The following is a 14,311-nucleotide window of genomic DNA, read 5'->3' as shown; positions in this document are numbered from 1 at the left end:
TTGAATAAAGCGTGATTTATAGATTTATTTTTATTTTAAGATTTCAAGTTAAAACAGTAAGTTAACTTTATTTAACTTTAGTTGTGGTAACACTGCTTTAATTAATAAAACATGCTGATTTTCGTAGAATATAAATCCGTGTGTGTCTTTGTTACCATTTCATTGTTTAATTAATCTTGACGAAATCTCGCAGCCGAAGGAAAGGAAGTTTCTTTAGGAGTTTAATAAAACCTCGCTTGCGTCAAAAAGTTGCGGCCAAAAGCAATTCGAATAATGAAAGTGTGGATGATTTAAAAAAGAATAGTCATTTTTAGAAATTATATCACTACCCTTATTGTAAATGCGAAAGTGTGTTTCTTTGTTGGTTTGTTGGTGTATTGGTTTGTTGGTGTATTGGTTTGTTGGTTAATTGGTTTGTTGGTTTGTCGTTCAATCACGTCGCATACGAGCAACGGATCAACGTGATTTATTCCACGGGTATAGTTAAAGACCTAAAGAGTGGCATGGGCTACTTTTTATCCCGGAAAATCAAGGAGTTCCCCCGGGATTTTTAAAACCTTAATCCACGAAGTCGCGGGTATCAGCTAGTATAACATTGAAAAACACTTAAGTACTTAAAATTGCTAAAATTTACTAGTTTACGTTTGATTTTGATGCTGATTTATAAACTTAGTAATTTGGTACTTACTTTTAGCGTTTTTTACCACCTCACGTTACGGGAAACCTGTGATAGAAATCGGAAATCACCGGTACAATAAACACAGCAGTAGTAGAGGGGCGAAAGCGACATGGGTGTGTGTCAAATGGTCAAGACTGAAGTGTCGGTCTACACTCACTACTGTGGATGACGCCATTGTTAAAATCAACAACAATCACACTCATTAAATAGAAAATGGAATAACTACTCTAGAATGAATAAAACACTCTTTATTGTACACCATTGTAAAAATAAGAAATATATAAAAGGAACACAAATAGAAGCACAATTAACTATTGATGACGCTATTGTTAAAATCAACAACAATCACACTCATTAAATTAAATGTGATATTATAAATTGGAAAACTATCTACTGTTGAAAACAGCATTGTTACAATCACAAAAATCACACTCATTAAATCATATTGATCGGAAATAAGATAGAATAGTTAAATAAGATAAAATAGAATAGTTTTGAAGTGTCGGCACCTTCAAATTTGCCGAAAAGTGCCGCGTCGAAGCAGCGCGGCTGCAGCGCTGCAGCCGCGCTCCCTCTGCGCGGCACTTTGTGGAAAATTTCAGGGCGCCGTTATTGTTAAATAGTAATAAATAATAATACTTAAATAAACTACTAGTCTTTCATAATCACTTAAACATAACATTTTTACTTATGCACACACTCTAATACTTTTCACAGTGCAGTTATGAAGAAAGCTTATATTAGATATTAAATATCTAAGTAAGGACTAACCCTCTGCAATACAATTTTTTCTAGAGCAGACTGTTAACTATAACTGACTCTTATATCTAATAATAATAATCTGTCCATAGTAAATGCTTTTTCTTCTTCTTCTTCTTCGTTTTTTTAGGGCGATAATTACTTTGTTTATTTAATAAATACATGATACAAGTATTTTAGCGTTTAAACTACCGTGAGTGATTTCCATTATAAATACTATCTGTCCCGGCTTACTCACGTGTGTAGTCGACGTTAGCCCGACTAGTTTCGAACCCATACGGGGTCCTTTTTCAAGGGAGTCCGTCCGCGCCCGCGCCGCGGTTTTGACTGCGGGACGCACGTGCCGCTGCCCGTGCTGCGCGGACTCCCTTGAAAAAGGACCCCGTATGGGTTCGAAACTAGTCGGGCTAACGTCGACTACACACGTGAGTAAGCCGGGACAGATAGTATTTATAATGATACAAGTAATATATCACAATTGCGCCAGTGTTTCTATTTTCTTAGATATCATTTTGCCGTTTCATCGTCTTTGACGAAATAAGGCATGACTACTCTGTTATGGCTAGTACCTACTAACGATTGTAAGTTTAAGGATGCAGGATTTTACTATTTACGGTTTGCGTTTGATATTTATAAGTATTTATTGTATTTTAGCGGTCTTTACGATCTCACGCGTTGGAAAACCGATAATCGGAATAGGCAGACACCGGTTCTACAGACATAGCAGCAGTAAGGGGCCGAAAGCTACATGGGTGTGTGCCAAATGGTCGAGGATGAAGTGTCGAGCTAGTCTTATTACTATTGATGACGTCATTGTTCGAAGTAATAACACTCACACTCATTAAAATTTAAATATAATGTGATCGGAAAGTCGAATAATTTTATAGAATCGAATAATTATTGAAAATCCCATGGGAATGGAATTTTTAAAAATCTTGAAACACGTATTCCTTTTGTTTTTAATCGAAGATCCAAATACCAATTTTAATCGATATAACTTGAAAATGGCGGATTTTCACTTAAACGTTCACTCATTAGGGCAACTAAAGGGCAAAATTTCTGAAAATCGTGAAACGTAAAAAAACGTAAAACGTATTTCTTTATTCTGTTGTACCCAACCCCAAAGTACCCAATTTCGTTGTTTGAACTTGAAAAATGACGGAATTTCGTGCTTTTCAAACTTCCATCCCCTATTCGACATCAATCCGAAAAAAAAAGTCGGAAAATCGAATAATTTTATAGAATTATTCGGGTGGAATTACAGAAAATCCCTTAAGGATGAAAATTCTACATCATAAAAGGAACCTACCGACAAAATTTCAAGTTTCTAATTCCAGCGATTTATATGCGTTGATAGAGAGAACATTTTTTAAAATATTACTTACATAGATTAAGCGTGATTGTTAAATTAAATAAATCGTACCTAAATATTCCAAGTTTATCATTTATTTAATTTCGTTTATTATGATAATTTTGTGTGTTTTTGTGTGTGTATTAATTAAAGCCTTACGGGTAGGTACTTCAGTTGCAGTGTTGGGGTATCTGGTACCTTAGATGTTCGCCATATAGGTACCGACGTCTCCACAAAAGCTGAGTGGCCTATACCTATTCGAGGTGTTGCACTGTTGTACAAGACGATGTTGCTCACACAATATCCTACACTTAACTGATTCTAAATGTACCGGGTAACAGCTGAAAATCAGCGTCCTGCATCTTATGTGTGTTAACGCATATGATGCGAGACATTATGCTGAGCTGCACATCCATTTGGGGTGGTGTCACAGATGAAAATGTTACATTTGTACTTTGTTTTTATCTGTGACAACAACAACAAATGCATTTATTTTCTTTCTTTCTTTGTTTCTTTCTTTCTTTTCTTGCCTTCTTTCTTTCTTTATTTCTTACCTACGTAATACCTCGAATAAAGATTTTTCTTTCTTTCTTATGAAGATAAAAATGCTTAGTAAGTAAATATCCTTATATTCTTTCAGCTGCAGTGTTCAAGGAGACACGTTATGGGAACCCTGTGATAGAATTGGGACGTTATCGATACAACAAATATTGCAGGAGCAAAGGGCCCAAAGCGAAATGGGTGTGCAGCTCTAAGACTAAAGGATGTCGCGCGTCTCTTGATACCATCGATAATATCATTATTAAAATGAAGGATTATCATAATCATTAAAGGTGACCGTTTCTTAATATTGTGATATTTTTAATTAATTTTTTAACCTATTCCATTGCTTTCCTGGCATGATTGTCGCCTATTCTGTAATAAAAAATATATCTATGTGAGTATACCACGGAGTTAAAGCAAGCATAGTAGTGGAAATGGAAATTTCAGCCCGATCCGTCCAGTAGTTTGAGCTGTGCGTTGATACGTCAGTCAGTCACCTTTTCCTTTTACATATTTAGATATAATTAGAACGATTTTTTTATTCAACTGTAAATTCCTACTTTTGTTCTAGCCATATTCACAACCTCGCGATACGGGAGGCCAGTCATACAAATAGGAGATTATAGGTACAACAAATACTACAGAAGCCACGGTCCCAAAGCCTCATGGGAGTGCTGTAAAAGGAGACTCACCGGTTGTCGGGCTACGCTGCGCACTGTGGAGGATGAGATTGTTAAATTTTGGCACCATCATAACCATTAATAAAATCCTAATATATAAAACGCAAAAATGTTTTGAAACCATCATTTCATTAGAAAGGCAATAATGCGGAGATGGTTTTAGACCACTAAAACAAGTGCAGAAAATAGTTCTTTACTAATAAAGAAAAACCTATTAGAATGTAGATAACGGGTACATACTAATTAATTTGAATTTGATGAATTTGGTTTGTTTATATTGCGACTTAGTTGCATGAGTCGTGGTTACGACGGAACCTACCAGTAGTCTTTTAAATCGAAACGGTAAATCTCTCAAAATTGTGCGTACAAATTAAAATACCTACTCATCGTACGGAACACTCTCCACGCGAGTTCTACTTGCACTTTTTGTATGATACCAGTTTTTTTTGTTAGTAATGTGGTCTTAAAAACATATTGCATGTTTTCAGGAGAACCCCAGTTCGTAACATCAAGGCGAGGCAACAGAATGATTCAACTAGACGGCTACAACTTCTGCCTGCATCGAGGATGTAAGGGACCTAAGCTGAGATGGGTCTGTAGCAACTGCGGGCGGGGGTGTAGAGCGACCATTATAACCATTGATAATATCATACTTAAATACAATAGCTTACATAATCATTGAGGTTCCAAATGACATCCAGAGGCTGTTGTTAGGGTTCCGTACCCCAAGTGTCCCCACGGGATCTCATTGCTAAACCTCCACTGTCTGTCCGTCTCTCTGTCTGTCAGCGGGCTGTCTCTCACGACCCGTAATAAGTAGAGTTGAAATTTTGACAGAATGTATTGCGGCTATAACAGCAAATAATAATAATAAAAAATGAGTTGGTACCCTTCGTGTGCGAGTCCGAAATCTCATGTTTTTTTTTTTCCGGAGTTAAAAGTATCCTATGCCCGTCTTCGGGATGCACATCTACCTCCGTGCCTTTCGTCAATATCGGATGAGCGGAAGAAAGGTTACAGATAGACGAACTTTCAAATATATAAAATTAATATGTATAGGCTTGGTATCAAACGTCCTTTATAGTGTTAAAAGATTTATGGTACAAATAAATTAAATATTTTTATCGAAGTCTTTTATTGATCATCATCATCATCGCGTGCCTTCTTCAAAACGAAATTTGGAGGTCATCATGCGGAAAGCTTCTCTATTTAATCCTCGCCCGGAGATTATCGCCCTCATATGCCGGGAACTGAGGGTTTATTGAAAAATTCCATAGGATGGTTGCCTCCAAAGTATTCAGATTCAGATAAAAGTGTTTAACTTATATTATTACACTAGTTTATCTGCCCAGGCTTTACACGGGAGGCCTACTTATATGTACATACAGACACGTATGAATATGTTTTTATTAAAATACTCATAATAATTCCTCTGGTGCAATATTTTTAATTATACTGAAACCTGTATTGAATTTTACTGAGAAAAAGTACTATTTTATACCGACATCGAATCTGTTACTAACACGAAAGAAACGAAAATGTAGGTTAGGTATGAATTAAACATATTACATGTTATGTATTATGGTTAGAATTTACTTTTTACCCAGCTATTACACTGATCGCCATTGATTTGCTGTTACCCGTTGAGGAGTTCCGTTCTCCACGTCCAAAACTATTCATCAAATCACTTTACATGAGACCCATCTGATAGAACAATCTTTGTAAAAAAAGAATTGTCACCAGTGGCGTGCACAGGGTTTGAAGCCAGGGTAGGCACTAGTTAAGTAAGAGCCTGTTTACTGGCAGGTCATTATGAAAAATATGCATTGAGCTATTCAACTGGGGTAAGCAGTGCATTTATGTCTCTATGAACTGCACGCCACTGATTGTCACATTTGGTAACATTAACAAAACAATCCCTATCCCGAATGATATGTTAATTCGGAGTATTAACTATAAGTATACCAAGTTTGACTAAAATCCGTTAAGTAATTTCATCGTGAGGCGTTCACAGGCATACAGTCAATGAGCCTAAATAGCTCAACGGTTAAAGGAGTGGACTGAAATCCGAAAGGTTGCGCGCCCGGTTCAAACCCCACCCGTTGCACTATTGTCGTACCTACTCCTAGCACAAGCTTAACTCTTAGTTGGAGGGAAAAGAGAAATATAGGTGTTAACAATTAAACTCTCAAATTACTAAATCAACCCGTATATTCATTCAACTGTTGCTTGCTTGGATTCTAAACTGAAAGTGTCGTCCCGCGTCGCCGGTCGCCTCTTGTCGCCTCGGCGGCGCGGCGGAGGGGCGTGACGTCACGACCGCAGACGTAGCAACCAACACCGGACTTGAAACGTGGTGTTGCCAACATAGGTAATACAATATAATGTATATTATATTAAAATATATTTAAAAAAATTGTTACAAATTGGTTATGAAGTACATTATGTTAATTTAGCTTATAATAAGGTAAAATTTTTTAGACATCATCAAAATCGTAACATCGAATCGAGGCAACAAAATGTTACAGTTCAAGGGTTACAACTTCAGCTTTGACAAGTGCAAAAGCAGGTTGCCAAAAATGAGATGGGTGTGCAGCCAATGCGGGAGAGGATGCAGAGCTAGCGTCATGACCTACGAGGATACTATCATTAGAATCAAAGGGGTGCACAATCATTAATAAAGCCTGAAAACTACAAAACAGCGAGACGGAAACAAGACGTATTAAACTTCATATAATCCCGTCAGGTGTGATCTGTCAAGCGTGTGCCTATAATAATATAATGAATATAAAAATATAACCGGTCAAGTCAGGCTCGCGCAACGAGGGTTCCGTACTACAGTCGTATTTTTTCGACATTTTGCACGATAATTCAAAAACTAGGGATGCATAAAAATAAATAAAAATCTGTTTTAGAATGCACAGGTGAAGACCTTTCATATGATACCCCACTTGATATAGTTATCTTACTTCGAAAATTGAAAATACTAATTATTCGTTCATAACCACAATTTAATTTTTTTTGTGTGATGTGGTAACAAATTTACGGTTTTCAGTCATTTTTCCCCGAATGTCTGCTATAAGACCTACCTACCTGCCAAATTTCATGATTCTAGGTCATCGGGAAGTACCCTTTTGGTTTCACGACAGACCAACAGACAGACAGACAACAAAGTGATCCTATAATGGTTCCGTTTTTCCTTTTGTAGTACGGAACCCTAAAAAGAAATAAAAAATAGTGCGGAAACTGTTAGTCACGGGCAAAGTGGAAGGAAAAAGACCAAGAGGACGTAGCCCTATGCGTTGGGCTGACCAAATCAGCACCACAGATGTCCCGAGGGACATCTGCAGTGCATGGAGGAGGAATAGTACGACATCGCAGCCACAGCACTGCATTATTACCATAAATGTACAGTAGCCGGCAAGAAATATTGTACGTCGACCTTTAGAAAGAGATTCGTAGAGCGTTGTCCCTGTCGTTGAGACCGACAAAACGTCACATTGGTATGAGTGACAGAGACAACGCTCTACGAAGACGAAATGTCGACTAAAGGCCGATGTACAATAAATATTTCGTGCCGGCTATTGTAATGAAAATTGTCGGCAGAACTTGTAGAGTTGGAATATAACCCACGGTACGATATTGTCTCGGCATAAAATAGACTGCCGAATTCTGTATAAGCCCGTACAATAGGGTATTTTACCCTCTTTTGAAAAGTGTCTTAATTTGATTCCTAAGTACCTAATAATGAACTATAAGTCCCGCAAGTTGCTAATGCGCGTGGCCGCCATTTTAGTGACGTCAGCACTAGACTGAAGTTTCGAGCTGATGGTATATTTTTATTTCAGCTGACGTTAAAGTGACGTCAATTCGATGTTAATGAGACATGGTTCCAGCCCAATAGCAATTTGCGGGACTTATACCAAAAAATTTACGAAAATTTTATTCGATCGTTAAGTGCAATAAAAATGTATTAAAATTTTGCATTTGAAATTTCGCTGCGAAAACACTACCCGCCATCTTTTTAGGTTCGTGAGCCGTCATGACGTCACACGGATTGGTAAACAACAGTGTTTTCTTAGTGAAATACACAACACAACACAACTTCAGTCCATGTGACGTCACATTCATCATGGCGTCGTCGTCAATATTTTGTAGAAATCTTTCAAATCAATTATAAAATTCATTATAATATATTTTTATAAATTGAAATTAACATTTTTCGATTGCTTTATTGCTAATCCTATCTTATTTATACATTTTTAGGATTTTTCTCGCTTGGATGCCGCCTTGTCGGCGTCGCATGTCATTGTTTCAAAGTAAAACTTTTTTATTTTGACTAATATTATTATTTTAAATATAATAGACAAGCCTAGCTTTGCTGCAATGATACCTTTGTGAAATTAATTAGGGATGGATGGATGGTTTAGAAAGATTATTTGAGTTATTGGTACCTACTTAATATATTAATATAATTAAAATTGTGCAATCGTTTTACTTTTGCATTGCCTGCTGTGATTAATGACAAGTAAGTATTTTTATACTTACTGGTATATAAATAGTTGAGAAGAAGAGAATTTTCTGGAAATCTTTTCTACGAAATTATAAGTTCTATTTTAGGATTTTATCAAATAATTTTAAGAGTCGAAATCGTCTTATTGCCATTTTCGTATTTTCGATTTGTTTGTGAAAAAATCTGGGAGGGATCTGAGCGTGGCATTTTTATGCCATGACAAACATCACATCAGGCACGCCTTACCAAACAAAACAACTTAAACAAGCGTTAAACCCGAGTTTATTTTAAACCTGATAGCTGAGTTCTATTGCAAAACTCAAAACCACTTATCAGTTAAACTTATTTTATTTATTGTTGAAAGACAATTCGTGATTAATGGAAGGGGTCGTGACCATCGACAATTTCGACACACAGAGAGTTCTTACTGTTTTAATTTTCATAGTTTAGTATTGAAAATTTGTATGATTTGTATTGAAAATTTTGCAGATTCGCCAATTTTCGTAACATCAGTTCGAGGGAATCAAATGATACAGATGGGTCGCTACAATTTCAGCCTCCACAGAGGTTTCAGTGGACCTAAGAAACGTTGGGTGTGCAACCGAGTCAAAGGGTGTAAGGCTGTCCTTTACACGGCCGACAATGTGCTTGTCAAATGTAACAACGTTCATAACCACTAACCGCTTGTGGAACAATCCGGCCAAGTACGAGTCAGACTCGCGGACCGAGGCTTCCGTACTACAGTCGTATTTTTTCGATATTTTTCACGATAAATCTAAAACTATTATGCATAAAAATAAATAAAAATCTGTTTTAGAATGTACAGGTAAAGCCATTTCATATAATACCCCACTTGGTATAGTTATCTTACTTAGAAAATTAAAAAGTACTAATTATTTGTTCCTGATCACATTTTTTTGTGATATTGTAACCACCAATTTACGGTTTTCAGATTTTTTCCCTTTACGTGTGCTACCTACCTACTTACCCTACCCGCCAAATTACATGATTCTAGGTCGACGGGAAGTATCCTATAGGTTTCTTTATAGACACGACAGACAGACATACAACGAAGTGATTCTATAAGGGTTTCTTTTTCCTTTTGAGGTACGGAACCCTAAAAATAAAAAATCGTGCTTGTAACAAAAGAGCTCAAAAGAGCTGTTATATTTGGCGGCCATTTAAAATACGGACGGAAGTAAAGCGAACGTTACTTCGTTTGAAAAATATCGCGGTTACTCTCAAATCACGCCTAAATAAGTTTAATTTCAAAAATAATTATAATTAACCGTCGTGGTGTGCAAGAAATATAATTGAATATAATTTATTGATTTATTTTCATTTAGACATTTTTAATTGCTAACAATATGACAAAGATAAGAGCGGTTACGCACTCATCCGATCCATGTCCGTAAAAAACTCGTACCGAACTCGAATATTGCTTACGCACTAATCCGATCTCTGTTCCACATCCAAGCTAATTCAGTGGACTTCTTTGACATATCTACGTCATAATATGTCCGATTAGAATCCGAGGCACATCCAAGGTATTCTCACGGATGACGGAGAGAACTCGGATGAAGGAAATCGGAGCTAGAGCATAAGCTACCATACAAATACTTCTATGACTACTTCGGAACGTATTTTCACGGATTCGGATAGATGAAATGCGTAATCGCACTAAGACTACAGGATACACTTAAAAACAAAGGGCGACCTTATCTCAACATCACTTCCACTTATCATTTTCAGTCCAAGCAACCTATCACACTTAATATTATAAAGGCGAAAGTTTGTATGTGTGTGTGTATGTTTGTTACTCCTTCACGCAAAAACTACTGAACGGATTTGGCTGAAATTTATAATGAGCATAGATTATACTCTGGATTAGCACATAGGCTACTTTTTATCCCGGAAAATCAAAGTGTTCCCACGGGATTTTGAAAACTTAAATCCACGCGGACGAAGTCGCGAGCATTAGCTAGTAATTTATAATTTATGTAATGTCTTTCATTTTTCAATTTCCAATACCTACTTTTTGTTTCTTAAATTCAAATTGAATTTGGGTGCTATGTTGGGTTGAGTGTAATATAAGATTTCATTGGTTCATTAACCTATCCTACCCTGAAATATTGAAATGTGGTAACTGGTACGGTATGGTAATAGTGGTATTAATAAAAATTATTGTATTAAAAATTACAGATGTACCAAAGTTCGTGACGTCAGTGCGGGGGAATCAAATGATCCAACTGGGTCGCTACAATTTTAGCCTTCAGAGAGCTAGTCCCGTGGGGCCTAAGAAACGATGGGTGTGCAGCCGGGCAAAAGGCTGCAGGGCTGTTATCTATACAGTTAATAACATGGTTGTCAAATATAACAATCTACATAACCATTAAGAGTGGTTTGGTTCTAAACAAACTTAAGTTAGTTCTCATTTGAATACTAACAGATCTAAAAAAAAAAAAAAGTTTTTACAAGAATTTGTGAATGGTCAGATGCATCTACCACTGGTTCGGAATGCCTTTCCTACCGAGAAGAACAAGCAAGAAACTCGGCGTTTGCTCTTTTCAAAGATTTGACATACAATATACTTAATGCATTGTATAAAAAAGTATTTGCAGTCCCGCGCGTTGCTGGAACGAGCCGCAGGTCAAATTCACGCTCTTTTATCATTTAGATAATCTTCAATTGTGTAATATGCTTTTTTCAGGAGCATACTTTTAATAGATTTTTAAACTTGTGATTTGTAGAGCGTGTCTACAAAATTACATCGAGTTTGATTGATTAGTATTCAAATGAAAACCAAACCACGTTTCGAGTGACGAAGAGGCCGTCGTTAACTATCTGTAAAATAAATTAATACTTGATAGCGGATGTGTTTTTAATATACTTAACATTATAAATGGAAAGTGTGTCTGTCTGTAACCTTTTGATGGCCCACTCGCTTAATCGAATATGACGAAATTTGGTACAGAGATAACTTGCATCCCGGAGACGAACATGGCTGCTACTTTTTATCTCAAAATAAATTATTTAATTAACCGTCGTGTGCAAGAATGTTGTTGTTATTAGATATTAGATACTGTCCATTACATTGCGGCAAGCTGAGGTTAGGTTAGGATTGATGTGTAGATCTACCACAAAAATAATAAGCCTCGTAGCATGATACCGTGAGAGATCTTCTTCTTCTTCTCGAGTCGGTCGGTCAAATACGGGCAGCCCAAAAAGCCGTAACCGCGACAGCTCGGTCAGTAGCCTCGTGTCTAGCTCCTCGTTCGTGCAGGTTGTCGTTCGCGCAGGGCACCCAGTCATGTGCGCAATGGTCTGTCTCGGATGCACTCCGTATCATGTCCAGAGAGGAAGCCCCACCTTGCTAAGTTTACCCTAGACTTCCCCACCCCTGCTCTGAGGCGGTTGACCATGGGAGATAATATGAGGACTTAAATGATTTGTTTAAAACTCTAATGTTACTCTCCAAACAGTTGATGCGGAAATGAACTCGTGAAATACTTCTGTTAGCTCGAACGACCGTTTGAACGTTTGTCAAGTAGTAGACAACGAAAGAATCTATGGCACTAAACTATTTGGTAATACATATCTATATGCATATCTATATGCATATGTCGTGTTATGTGGTTTACTAAGCCGATGTGCGTCCTAAAATCGGTGTTGAGACACATTTCGGATGTTCAATTAATCAAGTTTTGGCCTCAAAAACTACTAGTTTGTTTATTTATTTTTTAATATTATAAAAATTAAAGATCATCTTTAGTGAATTACGAGAGCCAAAACACGATTGGCACAATTTGGCTTGATACAAAAAAATCGCGAAGGTTGCCCAAAATACGCATTTTTTACTCAACCATTAGGAGAAAAACCAGTTTTATTCGATTGATATAAAACCAATTTCCATAAAATGTCTTATTTACGTTCAATGCTTAATACACTAAGGGATTACGGTATTATTTTATGGTAAAAGAGCACATAGAATTTTAAATATAAATATTTATAAAAAGCGTGCAACGAATTTGCGCTCGGGTGGCCGAGACTTCCGCTTCCGGTCGCCCGCAACGCGTCTTAGAGAGCACCCGTGTAAAACTTCAATCCCATTGCGCATTAAACACACTGTATAGTACCTAATAGTAGTTTTAATAATTATGGTATTGAAAATTACAGATGTACCAAAGTTCGTGACGTCAGTGCGGGGGAATCAAATGATCAAACTGGGTCGCTACAAATTTAGCCTTCATAGAGCTAGTCCTGCGGGGCCTAAGAAACGATGGGTATGCAGCAGAGCCAAAGGCTGCAAGGCCGTCATCTACACAGTTAACAATATGGTTCTCAAGTGTAACAATCTGCATAACCATTGACCGTCTCATCATCACGAATGAAAATAAAATGAAATGTGCTTTATTGTTCGCCATCATAAACAAGATAAAGTTAAGTTTTTTATTTTTAGGTAGATACATACAAATAATTACTGCCTTGATGAAATAAGAAATTACATAATAAAGTACTACAACGTTACATTTTACTACACTTTTTCATACAAGTATGGGCAAACATTTAGAGCCTCAATAGCTCAACGGGTAAAGGAGTGGTCTGAAAACCGAAAGGTCGACGGTTCAAAACCCGCCCGTTGTACTATTGTCGTATCTACTCCTAGCACAAACTTGACGCTTAGTTGGAGAGGAAAGGGGAATATTAGTCATTTAACATGGCTAATATTCTTTAAAAAAAAAAACAAGCTGATGGATCATCTGAATTGCTCACTTGTAATGATGTTTCTTTTCCTTGTTATAAATATTTGTAGGTACTAGCTGCTGCGAGCGACTTGGTCCGCGTGGATTTAGGTTTATAAAAACCCCGTGGGAACTCTTTAATTTTCCGGGATAAAAAGTAGCCTATGTCACTCTCCAGGTGTTTAACTAGACCCATAAAATACACACATAATCAAAATCTTCACAACATGTTATCTTTTCAGAACCCTCATCAAAAACAAATATACACCATCTCGAAGAGGGTTCCGGATGGAGAAATTGTGTCGGATGCTACAGAAAACTTCGTACCTTTTTGTCTAGTCGCGAGGCTGATAAAAGAGTTAGAAAAGTTAGAACAGAATGTGTGGAATGTAAAACACCTTTTTGTTTAACTTGTTTTATTGTAAAGCATCCTTAAGTCTTTATAAATTGTGCCTACCACAATAAAAGTTAATTAAACTTATCGATATTTTTATTTCCCACTACTTAATGCGAGCGAAACTTCCCTTAATTCAGTGCGGCACGAGATGCATAAGACCTGCACTTTATTTTACGTACTATAGTCTGTAACAGACTGAGCTGTAGACGCAGGTCTTCAGATGTGAGTCAATCATTCTATTATCGGTGTCGCAAAAAAATAGATTTGATTAACGTTATTCGCGAAGAATGTGAAGATACAGATATACTGCGTCGAAATCAAATTATTGACTGATATATCAAAAAAAAGGTAGGTCATCATTAATATTTTACTCTTGTTTATACAAACATCCATTGCCTAGATGAAGTAGAAAGTATATACCTAATGAGAAACTGAAATAATACAATGTTATATTTTATTAATTTTTTTCATACAAGTATGGGCAAACAAGCAGATGGATCATCTGAATTGCTCACTTGTAATGATGTTTCTTTTTCTTGTTATAAATATTAGTTTCTAGCTGCAGCGAGCTACTTAGTCCGCGTGGATTAAGGTTTATAAAAATCCCGTGGGAACTCTTTAATTTTCCGGGATAAAGAGTAGCCTAC

At 36.8% G+C, this 14,311-nt stretch overlaps 1 protein-coding gene across 10 annotated transcripts in view; it reads left to right on the top strand.

The window, feature by feature from the left end:
- The window catches only part of LOC117986086 (modifier of mdg4-like), a 244,123-nt gene that overhangs the window by 192,258 nt on the left and 37,554 nt on the right, over positions 1 to 14,311 (top strand). The window contains exon 5 of one of the 10 annotated variants that reach the window (XM_069501373.1): positions 13,510 to 13,748. The exons of 6 other annotated variants lie outside the window; for them this stretch is intronic. In XM_069501373.1, the coding sequence (XP_069357474.1) occupies positions 13,510 to 13,703 (194 nt within the window). In that variant the 3' untranslated portion in view covers positions 13,704 to 13,748. Of the gene's footprint in view, positions 1 to 2,092; positions 2,299 to 3,429; positions 3,623 to 4,500; positions 5,137 to 13,509; positions 13,749 to 14,311 lie in introns of those variants that run through there. 3 more of the 10 variants (XM_069501372.1, XM_069501378.1, XM_069501379.1) reach the window with 3 other exon arrangements.

This window comes from Maniola hyperantus, chromosome 10 (genome assembly GCF_902806685.2).
Source record: "Maniola hyperantus chromosome 10, iAphHyp1.2, whole genome shotgun sequence".
NCBI classification, from domain to species: Eukaryota; Metazoa; Arthropoda; class Insecta; order Lepidoptera; family Nymphalidae; genus Maniola; species Maniola hyperantus.
Note: the sequence above shows the minus strand (reverse complement) of the source record. Positions and strands in the feature narration are given on the sequence as shown.